The sequence below is a fragment of the Cariama cristata genome, unplaced genomic scaffold (assembly GCF_000690535.1).
Source record: "Cariama cristata isolate BGI_N322 unplaced genomic scaffold, ASM69053v1 scaffold5213, whole genome shotgun sequence".
Lineage (NCBI taxonomy): Eukaryota > Metazoa > Chordata > Aves > Cariamiformes > Cariamidae > Cariama > Cariama cristata.
This window is the reverse complement of record NW_009610012.1, coordinates 59,160-81,493: the sequence shown is the minus strand read 5'-3', so window position 1 is coordinate 81,493 and position 22,334 is coordinate 59,160. Positions and strand designations below refer to the sequence as shown.

At 34.6% G+C, this 22,334-nt stretch overlaps 1 protein-coding gene across 1 annotated transcript in view; it reads left to right on the top strand.

Moving 5' to 3' along the window:
- Positions 1-228: 228 nt before the first annotated feature.
- Positions 229-22,334, top strand: part of ZPBP (zona pellucida binding protein) — a gene marked incomplete at its 5' end in the record, with an annotated part of 22,975 nt that continues 869 nt past the window's right edge. Inside the window, 9 exon segments of the mRNA XM_009697729.1 lie at positions 229-357; positions 3,472-3,494; positions 3,496-3,598; positions 10,840-10,987; positions 12,836-13,053; positions 13,751-13,765; positions 14,849-14,907; positions 16,574-16,671; positions 21,269-21,363. Coding sequence (XP_009696031.1) covers positions 229-357; positions 3,472-3,494; positions 3,496-3,598; positions 10,840-10,987; positions 12,836-13,053; positions 13,751-13,765; positions 14,849-14,907; positions 16,574-16,671; positions 21,269-21,363 — 888 coding nt within the window.

Here is a 22,334-nt window from a genome sequence, read left to right as displayed (position 1 = left end):
ATAGTTCTTTTGTAAAACATGAATATATTTAAAACTAAGTCTAAACTTAAGTGCTGTTTAGAATAAGGATGCTTTTTCTGGCACCAGGCCTTTGCCATTGTTTTTTTTTGCCTTAATGAGAGTCATGCATTGTATAAGATATTGGGCAGATATTAACTTAATATCCATTGAAGAATAAGTCTATTAAAGGGTGTAGATTAACCTGAAGTATGCTGCTTGCTTTTTCAGATAAATTAAATAGTTGTATTGATGGCATTGTTTTATCTTTCAACAGTTCAGCCCTCAAAGAGATTTTTTTACAAAGTGCAGGGCCAAGACACAATAGCTTAAAAACAGTAGGATCTGTCGTATTTCCAGGTATTTTTCTTTAAACATCATGTAACAAATTTTAGTGAGAATACTGTTTTTACCAAGAAAAGGCCCTTCTTTATCATATCCCTTATTGTTGAATTGTTTTAAATGATTTTAAGTGGTTTAATTACAATTCTGTACTGACTTATGTGTACTTAATAGGCCATCCCACGTAATGTATTTCTGTCATTGGAATTTATTTAAGTTTTTTTTATTTGTACTCACAATTTTTATGAAACTGAGATAATTATTTTCTGTAATTGTTATAACAATAACAATGTTCTGTGTACTTTTCCACCTGTCTGTGGGACTCTTGCTCTGAAATATTGCTTTCCTCCACTGTAGGTATTCCGATTTCATCTTACTTGTTATGTACACAGAACCTGAAGCTGAAGTTTGTTACATTCTACAACAAAAATTAAGAAGAGTTAAGAATTAATTGCTTTCTAAGTTAAATCCATCTAACTCCAGAATGTAATATTATCACTTTCTTTTCTCATTAAACAAAACAATTATTGGAAAATATGAAAATTAAATTAAAGACCGGGCTGTTCCTCATTGCCATATATTTACTCATGTTGCTTTTTCTCTAAATGCACATTGCCATCTTGGTTTTAGTAATACTCTTCCCCATAGTTTTCTCCATGTGTGTTTTCCAGTAACAGTTTTATTAGTAGCATATCTAGAAGTGATACCTCTATTGTTTGGGAGAAAGCTAAAAGACAACATTTTTTGACCTCTTTTTGGTACAAACCCTTAGACATATCAGTTTTTGTCCAAAGGTGAACCAATTCTGTGAAATAATTTTTTAAAGGTTTCTCTTAGTAGCTTATCTTAAAATATTATCTAATGTTAAATAATGGCTCTGAGTGGTCAAAGGTTCACACTATTAGTGTACTTTTTCTCTCTTCTGCTTCTGACTCATGTCTGTAAATGTGGCTACTAGTTGAATGGCACAAGGCAATTTGGAAGTTAGAAGGCAAGAGTAAAATATTTTATCCCATCTCCATTCCTAAACGCTTTACTATTAATAAAGAATGTTTCCACCTTCTCTGGGACAGACCATTGTGTGTATACTAGATTTGGCCCCAGTGTTCTTTTGAGATGCTGGGCAACATCTGTATTTTGAGTTAGGTTTTTTCCACCAAAATTTGGTTAAATACAATCCTGCACTTTTAAAATCCTGCAGTTTTAAAATATCTGACATAAATGTTCTTTTTTTTTTTGATCAGTATCTAAGGTAAATATTTTTATAATGTAGAGAATTTGAACAAATGAGAAAAATAGCAAAGAACTTTGTTTAAAAGAATAAGACTTTATTTTGAAAGCAAGAAGAATAAGGTTATACCTGGTAAATATTTTTTCAGCCATTATTTTCTAACAGATGCGCTTCAGTATCCTATGATACATGCTTACAAAACTGTTGTGGAAATTTACAGTGGTGGGACAGAATTTACCATCTTGGTAGGTTATGATAATAATGACACCATAATTTTGTTACTTTTTATTATGGAAATAAAAACCAAAATGTGAAGTGGAAGAAATATGCAACGTATACAATTTTGCCCCAGTAGACTACTACTGAAGACAGTTGGCTAGTAAATTTTGAGAAAAAGCATTAAGGATTTGCAAGGGAAAAAAGACTAATCATATTGGCAATTGCATTAACGTATAGAATTCAAATAAATTTTCATGCCTCAGGGTTAAAAACCTGAAACACCACCTGTAAATGACATTTATTTCCATGATATACTATTGTACAATTGAAAATAAAATTGTACAATTGTATTTATATGTAATATATGTACAATATATTATACAATTGAAAAAAAATACTGTTTTCTGCAGTATAAACTACTGTAAAAATTTTATTATTAGCTGGGATGGACATACCAACTGATCTTAAGACTATCAAAAATCTGAAGATATTCTTATGTATTAAATGTTATATCTAAGGCTTTATTCTGTTTAAACAATTTAGTACTGTAATGTGAATGTAAGTGGCTTTTCATTTTTTAATGAAAGTGAACAATCATACTTGGAGGAGAGAAAACTGTGGTGGCATTACCACCAGTTACTGTAATGGAAAAGTGAAAAAATTTTACTAAGCATTAATCCTTTCCTGCAATGAGTACTTAAATTGTTTTCCAGTTGCAGGGAATCTGAAGTGGTCAATGGTAAGATAACATTGTGGTAATTTGCTTATTTGATTCAGTTGTAATTGTTACTGAGATTCTCCAAATCACAAACATTGTAGTAGCTGTAATGTTTTATACTAGTTGTAGCTTTTCAGTGGCATTAGGGTAGCCTGATACAGAGCACGGTATATTCAAGTTTAGACCTCACTACAGCATAAATATCTAGCATCTCATACTTCTGAAGAGGACAAATGCTTTGCAGAATGTCAGTGGGAAGGAAAATAAAACAAATTGTACACACTGAAATCCTGCATATTATGGAAGTGATTATGACTATGCCAGTTGTAGTTTTTATAAACAATTGAAGATCTAGAAGCACCTGTTTGCTACAAATCGCATACAAGACGTGCACATCTGCTTTACTGCGTGAAGACTAAGTAAATCCTTACCTTGGTTTGCTTCCTATCTCATTATCTCCGAATTAAACAATAGGCAGCTCACCAATTAGTGAGCTACAACACTAAACCCTTTTTAAGCAAATACATTGTGCACTGGTAAAAGGCAATTGCTAATAGAATGGAAACAGCAAGCTTTCAAGTCTGAATATGCTGGACTAACATACAGACACTTCTCTCTCTCCAGGTGTGTGTTGGACACCAGTTGAGACAGAATGCTGGAGAAGCCTGTGCTTGTGAGAACCTACTGACATAATCAATTTAGGAGGATGTTACAGTGCACTGTGGTTCTTGTGTACACAATCAGATAAGCCTAGAACTAGAAAGAATTCTCTTAATTTTACTTTCTGGAGAAGACAAACCTGCTGTTTATTTGGTATTTAATTTTGATGGTAGAGGTAACAGAACCAGTCCCAAAATTAGAGCTCCATTAAGATCATCGTTGAAGCACAGTCTTGAAATTTGTATAGCTGACTGTTAGGATACCATTGATAAATACTTGATGCTAATGATATTTTTTTTTTCAGTCAGAGTTTATGTCAAGCTTGAATCACAACAGTCCACGTATTTTATGTCTGACAAATCATCTGCAAAACTTAGAACTGATTGATCCAATATTCTAGTGGAATGGACCAGGTGGTGGTCTTTCTTCAGGTAAGGATTTATTTTCTTACATGTCCCCCTGCACCCTCCCCCTGAAAAGGCATGACGGTTACAAAGGTGGGAATGTAAATGGAGAAGTAACTGAGGATACATTGTGAGTGTTTGTATGTATATCATATAAATTAACTTTCACTTTTCAGAAAGAAAGGGGTGGGATAACCAAACTAAAACACATTTGTAGGTCTCTGTAGAGAATGGTGCCATCTCTAAAGAGTGCTAGATGGAGCAGGGCATGTTGGATGCAAGAGAGGCTGAGGATGACATCCTTTGTGGCACTGAGAGACAGGTGGGAGCATTCTGCAAGGACAGAGTAATAGGATGATGGGCAGTGTGATCTAGTCCAACTGCCTGCTCAGTGACAGGCTGCCTTCAGATATGAAGTTGCTCAGGGCGTTGACCACTTGAGTTTGGGCAATCTCTATCCTTGGAGATTTTCTATCTTTTCTGTACAACCCGTTCCTCTTTTTTTTCTTGTTTTCAGTCACAATTACCCTTGTCACAACTTGTCATCATTGCTGCTTGTCCTTTTGTGGTGTACCTCTAAAAAAGTATGGGTTATTCTTACCTGTATCTACCCTGAGGTAGTGAAGGACTACAATTCCCTCCTTAGACTTTTCTAGGGTAAAAATCCCAGTTTCCTTTGCCTCTTGTCCTATGCTCCAACTCCCTAATCATCTCAGAAACCTTCTTGTTGACTTGCTCTAGTTTGTTAGTATCTGTCTTGTACTGAGGAGCCAAAACTGGGCACAGTGTTCCAGAGTGCTCAAAGGACTGCCAAGTAGGGAGAGAATTATCAGTTCATTTGACCTGCTGGATATACTGTTGCTAATGCAGCCCAATATAGAGTTAACGTTCACTGCTGCAAAAATGTGGTTCTGATTCATATTCAGTTTAAAATCCACCAGGACTCTCAGGCACTTTTTTGCAGGGCTGCTCCCAAGTCATCTGGTCCCCGGCAGCATACGATGCTGCTCTGGTTCTGTCCCAGGTGCAGGACTTTGCATTTGTCACTGTTGAACTTCATGAGGTTTCTGGCAGACTGTCTCTATAGTTGTGCAAGGTCCCACTGAATGGTCGCAATGTCCTGTAGTGTATCAGCTCACTCAGCATCCTCAGATATATCTCATTCTGGTCTATAACTTGTGTATGTCCAGCTCACTTAAGTAAGGGTCTAACACCACACTTCCCTCTCCTTGTAGCATCTCCTCTAGACTCTGGTAGAGCCTGGTGCAGGGCTGGAAAGCAGCCCTTGCTAGGAATGAGTGAAACAAAGGTGGCATTGCATACCTCAGTGTTGTCTATGTCATTTGTCACTAGGTCATTCAGCCCCTTTCAGTCTGGGACTGACATTTTTATTGCCCTTCCTCAATTGCTTGTATTTCTGTTGGCCCTTCACATCCCTTGCCAGTTTCAACTTCTGGTTAACTGCTCATGGAGAATTTAAACATTCTTTTTCAGAACGATGCCTCTAATGAACTAATTGTCCTAATCTGCTAGTATGGCATAAAGCCCCCAAATCATTGTTTCTGCATGGAGTATGTTGGGCTACTTGTACTTACATTATTTTTCTCACATAATAAGGATTGCTTAGAGATCGTGACTGGCTCATCAGCAATATCTTTCCAAGTCTGAGCAGGGAAACTGAGTTCTGTGTTTTGTTTCCTTCTGTGTATGTCTCATTTACCCTTTAGTGTAATTTCATTTTTAAAAAGAACAATAAGCATTGTCATGCATTTATAAACCTGTTTAATCTCTTATTTTAGTTTACAATATAGGTTATGAACTATTCATCTTTTTACAGTGGTAGTGTTTCCACTATGTTACACCATAATGATTCTTTATTCTTAATCCTCTACATGCCAACCTTCATAGCAGAGCATTTCACATTTATATGATACCTAATGCTACCCTGTGTTTTTGCTCTGAATCTGATAACAGACTTCACCCTCAGAATTTTTAGCATTCTTTGCCTCAGAGTGGTATAGGTGGTTTTGCTTGTACTTAAGGCTGTGGGCTCTGTCATTTTACATGAAACTGCCCATCTCCCCTGGGATGGATACATTCTGGTTAGCTGAGTGTCCTGCATTGTAACTGATATATTTTGATGCCTAGTCTGTAATGCATGACAGGCACAGTATCAGGTATATTGTCGTATGTTTAAGTACTGAGCTTAATCTGATCAGACAGAAGACAACCTCCAAACAGAAGATGCCAGAAGACAATTAATAAAAATTACTCGTTTCACTCCTCTGGCTTCTGTTTACTCAAACTGCAGTCTCAACGGTGTAGAACAGAAAACCGTGGAGACCTCAGACTTCTTCCAGTTGACAGGTTTAAATCTCTTCAGGCAGATTGCTTCAGTAGTAACCCAAGTTGCTATGCCAACCTTAGTTCACTAGCAAAAAACCTACGGTAGCAGGGGTTTTTGGCTCTGTGGCAACTTCAGGTAGAATCAGCAGCAGGTGGGCAAAAAGCGTTTCAGTAAGAGAAGAAAACTTGTGTTTTCCTGACATAACTTTCTACAGGGATGAGAGAGGTTTTAGAAAAATTATTTTTAAAAATAACACGAAGATGCTTCTTAGTCTCTTAGGGCTGTTGTCACATTCTTTTTTTTTTGACTCAAAGTATAAACAGACAAAAAGCTATTTGAAGTTTCTAGATCATGAAATGTTTGCTGCATAAAAGAACTTGATCACTCAGCCTCCTTTTAGAATGATTGTAATTCTCTCAAAATGATAAAAGTTATCTGGGTTTTGGTATGACTAGTTAGGCTTCTATTATAGTGAATCTCCATAACAGTGGGAAATTAGGATTCATAAACTTTGCTTGATACATTATTTCATACTTTTTCAGTGTGGTTCTAAGAAAGAAAATCTTTTCAGTGGAAATGTAGAATTGTGAATCAACTTTTAGGAAAGACTAACAAAATACTGCTTCTTGGAATACTTCAAAATAAATGCAATTATTTAAGCATAAAATCTGTAGGAAGAGAGCCTATCTTTTATTGTACTATCTGTCATAGTTAGAAAAATCAGATTCTCTTTCACGCACACCAGCCCTTGACACACACCCTAAGAAGGTGTTTGGTGCCCCAAAAGTCTGTCTAGGTGTGTACATCAAAAATCATGACTACAGTAAAAGCTCACAAAGAGCAGTAAACACTTTTCTTTCTGTGACCATTAAAAAATGGTTCTGTTTTTTGAACAAGCAGCTTTGTTCACAGATAGTTCCAGTCCACTTATGTGCAGTTGAAAGAGTAATGAAAAATTAAATACTGCACAAAATGTAATTTAAAATCATTACAACTTTAAAATTAGCAAGTAATTTTTCTTCACTTAGCTTAGTGACTCTTTTGTACTAAGATCTGGAAATTGTACTTTGAAGTTTTTAAACAGCTGTTGGGCTGGTTGAGAATAAGAGGTTTTCAAAATATACTTTAAGTGGAGGAAAAGAGGTTCAAAATAATTGCTTCTTATGTACTGCATCTTAAAGTTTTACTGCATAAACCAACATTTTTGATGGTGTTCTGAACAGCTAAATAGAACAGAAAAGAGAAAGCATTTCAGTCTTTAGTTCCAAGTGCAAACATTGGAATAGGCCTGTTCTAGTTTGGTGAAAACAAACCTAGGAATTTGGATTTACAGGAAAGTTACTGTTTTTCATACACACTGCCACCTAACATATGCATAGAAGGAATATTTGTGTCAGAACATTGTGACTATCCTTTCATAGGACTGAAGGAAGTGTGTACTATAGTTTTGTAAAACAAAGCAGCTGACAAATTAAATACCTGCACTCAACCTCTCAACTACAAGCAAAACCCCAGATATTCTAAAACCTACTGTTGGTATTTCAAACAGTTCTTCTGTGGAGAGGGAAGGAAAGAGAATCAGAAGAAATATGAAGCTGCTTTTAGTAGATGTGTATATCCGTATACTCTTGCTATTCTTAAAACTGATACATGACTTATACATATTTCCTGAGAGACTGTCAAGAGTCCTGTCTGGACTACAAAACAGAGTATGTTTGATTCCTAGGAAGCTTTTCAGGTGAACTGAAGTTTATTAAATACCGTGTTAGCTTTTGTTTCTGTACATATATAATTAACCACTGAATTTACCTATTTGGACATCTTTAGATATTGCATATTTAATTAGAGCATGCTCAGTAGTTTAATTTGAAGATTAGAATTTATGAACTGGATTGATAGCTGTTTCTAAATGTCTGAAAAGCCCATTGGCCTGATTCTGCTGTCATTTACTTTTGTTCTTAATATACGATTTCAAAACACAGAAGTTGCTCTACTGTAAAACTGGTCTGAATAAGAGATGGGGTGGTAGGATGGGGAGTAACTTTAGTTTTTACACTGAGAGAACTGGCAGGAGAATTAATCTGTTGGTTTTAAGTTTAGTAAACAGAGAAAATAAAATATAGGAACACTTAGTTTTAAATATAATTATAAAAGGGTATGGAAAGTTAAGGAATTTAATCTCTGTAACATAATTCTCACGGGAATAGCTCTGTTTTTCATCCTTCTAGTTTCTGAGGATCCTGGAAAATGGTCTAGCTTCCTCTTTTAGCATGAATTAAAAAAGAACTTCTGTTCTGTTTTCACTGACTCCAGGGAACCTCTGAACTTGATCACATTGCTTTTTGTCCATCACACATGTGAAATGCCTCCTATGTAATAGAGGCATATTAAATCATATAACATAATTCACATCACAAAATGTGATGTGAAATCCTGCTCACCTGTCTTACTGAACCTGCTGCAGAGGAATAATATGGAAAAAATATTAGATTTAAGAAAAGGGTGGATAGCTTAATCACTATTAAAATTTTGTTTTAAAGCTAACAGTCTGTTTTATGAACTCATTGGAAATGTTTGCTTCAAGAAATAATGCGTGCTCGATCTACAAAACCGGATTAGGACTAGTCTGAAGTAAAATAACTCATTGGAGTAGGGAGTATTCATCCAGATAATCCCGTGAAGCAAGGCATTTTAAGTGTGGTTTCTTTTATAATGCCAGGGGAAAAAAAAATGAACTCAACAACTTAAGTAGGCTCTTGATTTCATGATCCAAGAGGAGATTCTTTACACACAGACATACCATTAAAATAATTAATGGCTACTATGTAAAAATTCTGATCTTTTCTGGTATGTGAAGCATTCGTTGTTCAAGGTAGGGTAAAATTCTATAATAAAGTCAGTGACTCAGTTCATCAGAAGAACACTACTTTTCTGTTTCTGCTGATGTACTTTCAAAAAAAAATTTGTGACCAGATCTCTTCACTGGATTTCCAAGCTTTGTCTTTTGCAGACTTCTTGTCATCTTTGCAGTTCAGTAATGCATTTTATAAGCATAGCAAAGCTGTCTGTGATATATCTTAAAGGTGCTCCAGCTATCCAGTCAACTAACGGTGTTGTTGCTTTCAGCCCACACAGGGCAGTTGCAAATGCCAAAGATCAGAACCATAGTTCTTAAATCTATGCTGTTTTTCTGACAATATTAATCTGATAGCTAGTCCAGCATACAGTAGCAAATGACATCCTAGTTTATAGATTTAGCATCCGGACTAGTTCATCATCAGATTAAAAACCTCTTCATCATCCAAAAAATGAAAGACAGTGTGTCATTAATGTAAGAGCCTAGGCTGATACGGAATCCCAAATCATTCTTGTCAAAGAATTTGCGCTTTCAGTCTTTTTAATAGTACTTTTTTACCAGCACTTGAATATTTTTTTAAACACGGTGATATATATGACAAAATTCGGGTAATTAAAAGCTTAAATGGTTTCTTGAGGATCAAAGTTGTCCTACACCCTCTTGACAAGTATGTAAAAAGATGCACTTCAATCAGGCTATTTTTTTCCCCAATGTCTTTCTTAAAATTGCATACCAAGAGAATAAGCAGCATGCATCTACAGTAGCATGTTAGTTTGAATTCACTTGAAGTGAATTGCTTGATTCTACCCACTTACCACATTTTGATGGATTGTGTTCTGGTCTTTGAGTGCATAAACTGGATTCATTTTGGATGAAGCTCATTGGAAATGTTTGCTTCAAGAAATAATGCGTGCTCGATCTACAAAACCGGATTAGGACTAGTCTGAAGTAAAAGCCCTAAGATGTGTGATCTCATGTCCTTAGCATTGATTTTTTCAGTTTAAAAATATGCTGCTTTTGCACCACTCTAATTGTCTAAGCTTTCATTGTCGACATAAAAGGTCTAAATTATTTAGGATGTAAAAAAGATATTTTTTTTGGCATCTGAAAATGGAAACAAGAATCCATTCTGAAAATATTTTATCAAAGTGAGTATTTTACCTTGAAATCTATTATAATCAGCTCTAATCTAGTTGTTCCCAAGGTTTTCTTTGAGAGCAAGATGGGCTGCATATTACTATTTGAGAAACCCTTATCTATATTGTTACTGCCTGAGGACTTTTCAAGTCAGAAAAGGACTCATCAACTGTCATCATGTAACCCACATGCAGACTACATGGGACAACTGTATGTCTCATTATCAGTGCCCAAATCTGACCTTAAGCAGCGCTATCCTTCCTCTTTAAAAACCTAATTAAAGAGCCATGCTCATGATTTGTCCTTTGAGGTAGGATCCTACTTCCTCTCTGCCTTGAACTAAGGAGTTGTGTTAAAAGACTTTGGCCTCCTTAACAATGCAGGTACTTCCATACAGAAGGATTATTTTACAATCTTAAACATACACGATTCTCATTTTGGCATATACATTTAATTTTTTTGGAAGGTCTGATAACTTGAACTTCCTGTCTTGCCTGCTTTGAAGTTTACTGCATCTTAAATACCACCAGCTAATTCATGAGGCAGTTCCTGAAGACTGAAATGTCAGTAGTCAGTTTGACTATATAGAGGTATAAAAAGAGATTATTTACCACTTTTTTCTGGGAGTTTTTTGGTCTTGGAAGTGGTTATTGGAGTGAACAATAGATGTCTGAGATGAAATAAAAACACGTTTCTAGGACTGATTTGTCAACCAATACTTAAAAACACAGCAGCAATAAGGCATATTTGTGTAATACTGAACTGGGTGACGTTCAATCAGCTTCAGTGTCTGAGTCCTGTGCCTTCAGCTGAATCCATAACATTATTATTTTGTGCACAGCTTAACAGTAAATAACTGTTTGGACACTTACTTTCTGCATTTTCTCATGATGACAACTGAATTTATTTCATTATTGTGTTTACTAGAAAATAGCGGAGTGCAAATATCACCATCAGGAACTTCAATATTGAGACAATTCAACCTGAGCGGAGTTTACACTTGTTCCATTGTTTATAAGCTAACAGCAATGCAATTTGATAAAAACCTTGTAATAAAATATATTATTTATGGTAAGTTATCAATCCAGGTAAGTGTGTTGTTGCCTTGAAAAAGTTTTATTTTTTAAAATATGTGTTGCTATTTTTAAATAAGTAGACTTATTTAGAATTCAATTTGCTGAGATAAAGACATTCTGTTTCTCTGAGAAATTGTTTTTAATATTAGTTACTACCAGGCAGTTCATTTAATGTCATTTACAGAGCCTTAAATAAAGCTCAGTGGCTGAATGAGAAACACATGAATACAGTTCTTTTTAAAAAAGAAACATAAAACATAATGAAATGTAACAAATTGAATAGGCAGTAATCCTCAATAACATTAAAGTAGTGTAATTTTAAATTGAATTATTCTTTATGAGATTAATTTTAGCACAGCTGTATGGATTTATTTCACACATGTTAATGCCTTCATTATTACATGATTGTGTTTTTTAAGTACATATAATTTAATGACGTAATATTTGTAGTTTATTTTTTCCTATTCTCATTACTTTTCCTTCTGGAAGCAGGTAAAAAGTCTTTGATAAAGTGAAAGATTGTAAAGTCAATGTCATTCCTTATAAGCTCTCCTTTTCTACTTTAAAGGATATTTTATTCTTGTGGAGATGTAGGCAAGAGCTCCTGTTGCCTTCAGCAGAAACTATGTCTGATCTTCAATTTAAAATGCATACCAGTGCTCATTTAGAAACATGGTAGAGCACAATAACCTAAATTAACCTCTAATGTAAATTAATTTTACTTCTGCACAGTAGCTTTCATACAGAATTACCATGACTTTTAGCAGCTAGCTTGCGTGACAGAACTGGAAAGGAAGAAGTTTCTTTGAAAGAATTTTGATGGAAAAGGTTACAGTTTTCAGTAATGCAGACTTCCATCTTTCAATAAGGATCAAATCTGAATGTTGGCATACAAAATTCAAGTTTCATACATATATACAAAAAAATCTGGAATATGCAGCAGCAAGGGAAAGGAAATGGGGGAGGCAAAAGGAAGGTAGAGGATCTACTGAGCTGTCTTAATTGGGTACCGTATTTTGGATGTTCTGCTTCTTTCAGCTGGTTTGGTTTCTATTCCTTAATTTTTTTCTTCACCGCCACCCCCTTCTCATTTCTGTGATTATACCCACATCATGACCCCTGTTCTTCATTCTTTTACTCCTGTTTTCTATTTAACATCATGCTTTGTTGATCTTCAGCTATTTGAAATAACTAGAAATACACATTTTATAGTACATTGCCTTATTTGTAAAAGATGCCCAGGTGTGCATTTAGCTTTGCAGTAAAGGTGAAATAGCTGATCCATCCATAAAAGTAAACTTTATACTTATATGGAAGCTGTTTCAGTTACCTCTGCTCACAGAGAAGGAATTCCTGTTCATCTTATTAGTTTATCTTCTATTGATCTCTGGGGAAGAGGATTCAGTTTTTAAGCCCTTTAAAATACTTTTGTGATAGTTGATGAAATAGTATGTAACATACTACTATAACTGGCCATAATGCGTGAGATGAAATATTGTGCCACATACTAAGGGGTATTTTGTATGCTTCTTAACCTTAGTGTTCATATTCCTGATCCCTTTACTGTAATCTCCTGTTGGTTTAAAAATTAAAAAATTACAATAATAAGGAGTAAGACTTACCTATGGATAGAAATTAGAATGTTGACTTGTAAAAATCTCTTAAATGTTTCCAACTGGCCCAGCATACACTATTTTATCATTAAAAACTCTCTGGGAGTGCAAAGTAGGTTTTGTTTATAAATTAAGGATTTAAATTTGCAATTTTATTTTCAAATACATAAATTACTCTTCTTCTTTTTACTTCATATATGTTCCTCATCATCTTCCTCATTTTTTTCCTTGCAGTTATTCTGATCCTAAAAATTATTATGAGTTCGCAGCCCAGTATCACACAGCCCCCTGCAACAGTTCTCATAACATTTCTTTTGAGAAAGCATTGCTTCAGATACTAAGCAAACTTGTTGCTGAACTTTCTTGTGAGGTTACATTAATTAAGTCAGAATACCATTGTGTAAAAACGCAGAGAGGAGGTCTACAGAATGAAATCTTCTTTACATTTTCAGGTAAAATTCTGACTTGCTTTTGAAGAATGGTTAGAATCTTTATAGTTAATGGAATATATTTGCTGCTTATATGCAGAAAGTATTGTAAGGGTTTGATAGTACTTTCTTGATTGTAAAAATGCTTCAAAGTATTGCATGTGAAATTCATGTCAAGGCATTAACTGTGAAAGTCAGAAATCCCAGTGCCATGTCAATCCAAAGGAGACACTTTTTTTCTTGAGACTTGTTCTTAGAATATTCCTTCTGAACACTGAAACCATATGAAAAGAAAGTCTCAACTTCTTTATGCTGTGAGTGAGGTCTGAAGAAACCTTTAAAACAGTCTCAGTATATGTTCAGTTCACTTGAAGTACTTTGTTATTAAAAGAGATAGCTAAAGCGTGAAGAGATGCTAATTATTGACCTGAATGTACGTAAGAACATCTGCAATATTTTCTTGAACTTACTAATTATTTCAGCCCTAAAAAGGCCATTGTTTTCATATGCTATATTAGATTAGTCACTATGTATGAAGACATGCAATTTGAAAAGATCCCTTTCTGAACAAAGTATACCAATTATGCTTCATTTTCCACTTTCCAATTTTAATTTTCTTGAAAATTAAATATAGTTGCTTATAAAAACAATTGAACTATTAGTCAGTTGTGTTTCTCTGAAAACTGTATTTGTAGTCGATAGCACTGACGTATCTGAAGAGTCTCATTACTTGATAGTGTAGTTAGTTAAGATTAATTCTAAGGTTGTTGAGACTACATAAATGAGATTTAGCCAATGTGCAGGCTTTATAGAATATTTGAGCATTAGGAGGAGAAATTCCCTACAGTTAGAGATTTAGGTGGATGTAAAGTTTGATACGACCGCGTGGTAAACTACATGTTCTTAAGTAGCTTGTAGTCTTAGAAAGTACTTTTTGATTTCTAAGTAGCATTTGGTGTTTCAGAATTACTTCCAAGCTAATAATATAAGGAGTTAAATTCACGTGTTAACAGATAATTTTATTCTTAATATGGCAGCTTATGCAGTTCTGTCAGCTCTGGAGAGCAGTCCAGCAGCTTAGTTAACTATTTCCCAGGCCTTCAGCATAACATATTAGTAGTAGTCAGTTGGTAAGGAATGTGGACCCATGCAAATGGATTACTAAAACACTACGCTTTTTCTTCAGTCCATACTTGAAGTCTTCCTTTGGTCCTATGTGTCATAGGCATTCCTATGAGAATGTAAAGGGTTGAGTGGTTGAGGCTCAGGAACTGATGTGTTTGTGCAGAGGGTGGGGTTGGGTGGCAGGGACAATCTTTAAAAGCACTAGATATTGCCCTGATTGATTGTTCTTGAGACAAAACTTGGGTCCATTGCAGAAATAGTCAGAAGCTTGAACTGTTAGGTTTCCTGGATGACTGTTTTAAAACCTGAGTCTTCATAAAACCACAACAGCAGGCAGGTAATTAGAGAGGGAGTAGCTTATTTCTTTTGAAAAGATCCAGATATTTATAAATCTAGGAAGAATCCAAAATTATACATTTCCTTGTCATTACAATTTACAAATAAATGACAGTTCCCATAAAATATGTAAGTATACTGAAAATTGGACATAGACATGTAATATATGTAAGAGGACAGGCTCTGTGATTTCTTTAAAACATTGCAAGTTAGACATCTGAAATATGGTAAAAAGACCTAAATACTTGCATCAGAACTGACTAGAATCTTAAACCAGTAAATAAAAAAAAAAATTATTTCGTTGACTTTGTTCTTCTATAAACAGATTGTGTTTTGTTACAGTTGCTTCCTGAGAGAGAAAACCACAACAGACTATGTCAGCAAAGTGCTTGTGATGCATTTCATAGACTAAACAAGGTACAGTAGATGGACGAATAAAAAGGCAACCAACATAATAAGCTACTCTCAGGATAAAGTATAATAACATAAAAAAAGAAATATACTTTGTTTAGTAAATGAATATAAAAGTTTTAGTGGATATAAAATTTGTATCAGTTAAAATTGCTAATATTCTATTGCCGTTATGGATAAGGCAGATCACACTATCAGTCTATATTAAAGACAGTATATCAAAGTGGCAAGACAATTGGGAAACTTTGAACATGTGCTATCTTATAAATATCAAACATGCAGTTTTGCAATGGGAGTGCCTTTCCATCACTTCGAAGTGATTTTATTATTGATCTGGCAGAATTTTAGCTGCTTGAAGGCCTTTGGCTTTTACAGTAGACGACCAGAAGCCAGAGTCTTGCTTACCAGGTTAACTGTTAATTCAGAGGTTCTTAAAGGGGAAAGGAGAAAGGGGACAGGAAATACAGGAGGAATAACAAGAAACAGCAGGTGTGCAAATCATGCTTTGGGATTCCAGCAGAAGGGTGAGGGAGTCTAAAATAACATTGTACTCATTAAGCAGCTTCCATCCTTTCCACTGAAAAAAACAACCACCTAAATTTGTGGGGAAAGCTCATGATCAAAGTTCATCTTTTTCATACAGACAAGAAGATCAAATTAAGAGAGAATAAATAAAATTGTTTTTGCCAATTTGTATGTATACTGAACCTTGCAAGCCTATTAAAGTGTGTGGTTTTTTTTTCTTTTTGCCTTTTCTTTTTAGCTTTTGATATATATAATTAATCCCTGTATACAAATGGAGCACTGTCTGGATAGGAAGCATTGATATTTTTTTTTACTGTTAGACTTTGTGAGATTGCTAATGGGTCTATTTTTTTTTACATATTTTATATATTTTATCTAGTTAGAAGTCAGATTTTTAATTTTAACTACTATGACTTCAGATATTTAATATTGCAGTGGAAGACACTTCATAAAAAATGGTCCAAAATTCCAGAGAAAATAAAGGATTTTTAAAAATAAACATTGCCTTTGGCTAGGGAGATGGAGTAGATGAGATGGAATAGAGCCTTGTGTCCTAACATTTCTGTGATTCTGTGCTGCTGGTTCTGCACTGATTGAAAGGAATGTTTTTCCTATCTGGGATTATATTTGTGCAAATCTTTTTGAGTAAGGGAATTGATCTTCTGTGATTATATTTGTTTGATATAATAATAATAATAATTCCCTTATTTAACTTGGCTTTAGGAGACCTTTGGCATTTTCTTTTTATTGAACAGAAATAGCTAATAAGATGGAAAGTATGTCTGAAATATAAGGGGACCTGAATAATAGTACCTATGTAGATGGGAAAGCTGCAAGCCTATTGATGTTCGGCTACAGATGTCTAATGTAGGCAAAATTGCCACGGATTAACCTTTAAAGTTCTATTTGTATAAACCGGAACACTTTCAAAGACATTGCATTAACTGATCAAGGTTTATCAAAATTGAAACCAACGTATCCAAGAACATCAGATTGTCCTCCTGTTTCCATTCAGCTACAATCAAAAGATTAGTGGTACATCCTTTAAATCTTAATCCTAACTCATATTCTCATTCTTTTGTCTTTTCTTCTATTCTGACCTCTTTCCATCAAAGAATCTGAAAAAATATTATTTGTTTCAACTTAGGCAAAACACCTTATAAAGACATTTTTTAAGCAACAAGTGGAAGTTAGAAGGAAAAGTTCTGAACCGTTGCCTGAAATATACTACATTGAAGGTACTCTGTAAATGCTATTTAACTTTATAAAATTGTTATGCCATACTGTTTTGGGTTGTGATCCTGTCAAGTCCGTAAAGGTAAAAAGTACTAGATCAGGTTAATACTTGGGTAGAACTTTTGTAAGACCTTGTTGATTTAGATTTTACACCAGATTCACAATTTCTATGGACTCGTTTAAATTAAAATCAATCAGATTAAATTCAGACCTCTAGATAGCAGTGGGGTTTTTTGGAATTAGCATAGAAAATCTGTAACCTGACAAATTATGTTTCAAGTGCTGTTTTACAGTGAGACGAACAAGATGATCATTTTTGTTCTTAAATTTCTTAAAGGGGGCATAATAATGCAATGCTTTAATCTAATTACAAACTTAAATGCTGCATTCCAGATCTAAGTAAAGTAAGAATAATAGATAAAATAATCACTCTTCATAGCTTTGCAAAATAAAGTTAAATTTGTAAATATTTGTGATCCATTTGGAACAATAAGGAAAGGGGAGGGAATGAATTCTGGTAAATTTTTTTTTTTGTCAATCCTCATATTAAAACAAGTGATATTACCTTCCTTAGATGCTAAGGAGTGGATCGCCGCTTTAGAGCGGCCTTGCCAGATTACATTTTGTCCAAGAAAAGATTATTCATATGATTCCCAAATATTGAGCCTGAAGTCTCAAGAGAACAATGGAAGACAAGACATATAAAGAATAAATCCATAGGCAAGATTTTGACAGTGATGATTCCCTACAGACCTAGAAATGGTGAAAGAAAACACTGGATTACATATTGAACAACAGTTTAGAGAATGGAACACACTTTGAAAAGAAACAATAAGAATAGGGAAGAAAATAGAGATAACTCTAAAATTGCAGGATATGCAAAATGTTTCCATATGTGACTATTTTTTTCCTATTTGTTGTCTTCATCAGAAAGAACTTAAATCTCTTGGTTCATATCTTCCAGCAAAAAGTGACAAATACCTGGAAGGGATATATATAGATATCAAATTTATTACATTTATGGTAACACAGAATATTGTTGCACATGATTTCAAGGAAAGGTACATGAAAATCAAGTTTAGAAAAGTGTATCTTCTTTAGGATGATTTATTTTGTATGGACTGCAGTTTTGGTTTGGGCTTTCCCGCAGAATATCTTACTCCATTCTAAACTAATTTGTATTCCTTTTTTCTTCAAAACACAACTTTCATCTTAGCTCTAGTGGCTGTTTAACATAAGTAGTAAAAAATAATACTGTTTTCTTAGCTGCCATGCTCCTTTACCTCCTGTGCTAGACAGAAACACTACATAGCCCTACACCAGTGTCAACCCAAGGATCTGATCTCTGATCCGCTGGGATTGTAACAGACATCCCTTTGGCAGATACAGGACAAAGCTTTCACATCTGAGGTACCCAAGAGTCTGAAACAGTCAGTCCTGAAACTTGATCACTACAATCAGTCCAGCAGCTGATTACTGTTTCCCATAGTTGAGGATGTTATTCTCTCAGCATGCTCAAACATACACTTGTCGTTGTTTAACCCCAGCTGCCATCGAAGTACCATGCAGCTACTCGCTCACTAGGAAGAAAAGTAAGGCTATCCCAGCCAAAACCAGGACAACACTCTTTTCCTTAGTTGACCTCTTGGTAAAATTAGTAATTTCCTTTCCTAGAGTCCAAAACACTGTATCATAAGCAGTAAAACCAAATGGGTCTTCTGCTTATCATTCTACCTCAAGGCAAGATAGGAGCTTCAGTTATCCCTGACAGATGTATCCTGCAAGATCTTTAAAACCTCAGAAGACTACATAGACTCCCAAGGAAATACAACTCAGTGCTGCACATCCTCACCATTGGAAAGTTTTTTTTCCAAGATATTTATGTAATTTCCCTTGATGTAGTTTATACCCGTTACTTCTTGCTCTGTCTCAGTAAATCTGGAAATGATTCTGTTAACTTTATCTTTGAAATAGCTTTTGTATATCCTAGAAGACTCTGACCATTTTCTTTTTCTGATATTGTCTTTATTGAACTAAACCACCTCAAGTTTGGTCTTTTTGGTTGTGTTTGATAGACCTCTGTTCAGCCTGATTACTCACCACTATAGGTTTTCTACATTTGTTTTCAATACCTCAAACTTCATGCAGTAGTTCTCCGGAGACCATGCTAACATGGGAGAATTAGTTGTGATTTGCTGCAATCCCTAGATCTGTTACTTAAATAGAAAATAAAGTATTTTCCTTATATTTTTGTTAGTGGTGGAGCTTCTTCCAAAACGTGCACTTACTTACTCATAGAAACATTTTGATAAACACATTTCCATGGAAGTACAGCAGAGTTCAACTTCTTGGGTTATCCAATAGTTTCCCTTGTAGTTGCAGGAACCAGGTCCTGTAATCCAGTTAAAACAGTTTTAACGTCCATTTTAGAACTATTCGGGAGTTCAGGTCTCTTTATCTACTCGTTTTGAGTTAGAAGATCAAGCTTTCAATCTAAATTAATTCATGGAAAGTTCATAATCATTTGCCCTGATGGGGAGAATGCCCTTTAGCTTAAGTAGATATTTTTTTGTGTGTGTCCTATTTTATAATTGGAACAAGTCAATTACTTTCTATCTGCTTTTGTAAGAGTTTTCATTCAGCAAACCTGTATCTCAAATACCCTATTTTGAGTTTAATATTCTTGCACAGGGGTGACTAGAATTTAACATGGTATTTCATATGAGCTCTTACCAGTGCCTTTTACATCATTAGTGCTTTTCTTTTGGTCCTAAGAACCTCTGTCTCCAATGACGGAACAGTACCACACTTCCCCTTTGCATTGTGACTGATTGTGCTCACAGTCTTCTTTAATCAAACAGATATGCAGGCCTTTCTCATTCTTTTATTTCTTCCTGCCTATTTAAATCTTGTCCTTATTCACAGCTTCTCCCAGTTTTGTTGTCAGCATAGTTCATTGGGACTTTTTCTGCTAATCTTATTAGTGGAAATATTTAGTGAAGTCTGTCTAAGAGCAAGCTCATGACTAATCCCTTTAGCAATTTCTCTCCAACTCCGATTTCCCTTTTAAGAATCATTCAGTACTCTTCTTTAAATTTCATTCTAATCGTAGTCTTCTGTAGTTATTACATTTGTATGTGCTGCCATATGAGGTGCTTTCAAATTAATTACTTGTTTATCTTCATTGTAAAACAACATCAAATGGTATTACTTTCCACTTACCTGCATGTGTTTCAGTGTTCACTCATTAAATCTTTACATAGTATAGAAGTCTAATCAGCTGTTTTGTGGTTTCTTGGAATCTTTTTTCCTTTTCTGAAAAATTTATAATACGTTTCTTACTAGTCATAGGATATCACTGCAGATACATTGCAAACCTCAGATTATCATCTGTGTTACCTTTTCATGGGCCAGTTCTACTTTGGAATATGGAAACAGGTGTTATCAGACTTTCTAATTTTAAGTATATTAAACTTTGAGTAGTGCAACTGTTTCTAGTCTCTGGGTCTTGATAAGGATATGACAGAATGGAAGAGGTTATGGAGTAGGCCCAAGAACATGAAGAAATAAAAACACGCATATCCTTTGCAGGTTTCATAAACTAACCTCCTCTTTTTTTACTTCTTGTACAGCAAAATAGCTGGATGTTTGGTTACACCTGTTCTCTCTCTTCTATTATTTTTAGAATATCTAGTTTCATGTAGTGTTCTAGTAGTTCTGGTTCCTCCATGCTGCTGTGCAGTGCTCTGTGGACAATGCATCGTTTATTTCGCGCTGCCATCACGCAATTTGTGCACTAAGCATAGCCCTTTCACTTACTGCATCATCTACCAATCTAAATCTCCTATATTAGAATTTCCGTTTATTTTCTTCCCCATGCTTCAGTCTCATGTTCTTTTATATACTATATCCTCATTTGGTTTTTCCCCCTCTGCTTTTATATTAAAATGGCATTAAATACTGAGCTTTTGTCTCACCTTCTACTCCCATTTTCTCATCTAAATCTTTTACTGAGTTAGTCAATTAAACATGTTAACCTGATTAGTCACTGTGTGATGTGTCTATCTTCAGAGAAATCTTTTTGGCAGAAAACACTGGTGGTAAAACATATCAAAATTTTGTTCATTGGGTACCAGATAAGCCTCAGGCAGAACCCTTTACTGAGTCATATTGTAGAGGCAATAACTTAAAAAGACAGTTACTCTGCTGATTAGTAATTCCATTTAGTCTTCTGCCTCTGTAAAGCAGTCTTGAATAAACAAAATTGATGAGTACGAACTTCTTAGAAATTATTTCATATGAATTTATCTTAATGTTTTTCTGCTTTTAAAGCCCTGTTTTATGTTAAATAAAGCACATTATTCCAGGATAAGTTAATTAAATATTTTGGTAACAGCTACATAAGGTATGATCCACCATTAGATTTTACTTACTATAGGCAATTGAGTCACATGTCATCGAAATTTCTTAATGTAATTATTTTGGTAACAGCTACATAAGGTATGATCCACCATTAGATTTTACTTACTATAGGCAATTGAGTCACTTACATGTCATCAAAATTTCTAAATGTAATTTTTCTGCTTTATAAATCTATTTTTTTTAGTTTGTTTTTATCAGATGCAGCTGCAAGATTAATAGAGTACAAAGATCATATGTTTCTTAGGGCTTCTCTAGAGACACAATTTGATATCATACCCTGTATGAGCTTTATGAAGTATTTTTTTGTGCTGTATCATTATTCTGCAGAGCTTGACTTCTGTGGTATTTTTAGTAGACTAGATACTGAATAGTCAGTTCTAATTTGGTTTTCTTCAGTTGGTTTTCTTCAGTAGCATAAATAATCACAGTATTGTGATTATTACTGAAACATAGTAACTTGAAAGTTCAAAAGGAAATACATTATTCAAGAGAATATTGAAATTGTCCTAAGAATCAAAAGAGTGCAATATGCTAGCTAGTTTGTAGGATACAAGAACAAATTCAGACGTTGTGTGCATTTCAGTTTGTGAGGTGTGAAGTGGCAAGTATATAAAATATGCTGTAAAGACAGAATATTTTGCTAAAATGTTTATACCTTCAAAGTGAAGGTATACCAATAGGAGTTTTCCATTAGTGAAAAGACTGAAACAAGTTAAGTTTACTGATTAAAGAAACTTCCCAGCAGCTGGCTAAATAAGCTACAGGTCCCTACTTCAGATTCCTTTCTCTTTTTCATGGTTTCTGCTAGAGAGCAAACAGATGACACTTCTGAGAAATAAACTTTTTATCCCATTGTAATAGAAGTCTACCTTGCTCCAAATAAATAAACTGAAAATTCTGAAGGATTTATTAGAAGTGTGCCTATAATCTTCAATAAAAAGAGTAGAATTATTCCTCAGATACACAAGATGGTTGATTTTCCAGACAGAAAGGTTAGAAAATTCCTTTAGTTATATGTATTTGTAAAGCTTTCTCTTTTCTGTAAAGCCATCTTGGTCTTCCTGTACTAATGTACAAAAAAGGCAAGGTTTTGACATCATCTGCAGAGGACTCCTCTCTTACATTTCGTATGACCTCTAAAACCCTCTTAAGTCAACAGCAATGGCAACAAATGCTAGGCAAGCTAGTAACAGCCGCAGGGGATCAAATAAATCCTGCCAGCCTCAACAAAGATAAACCAAACCAAATAC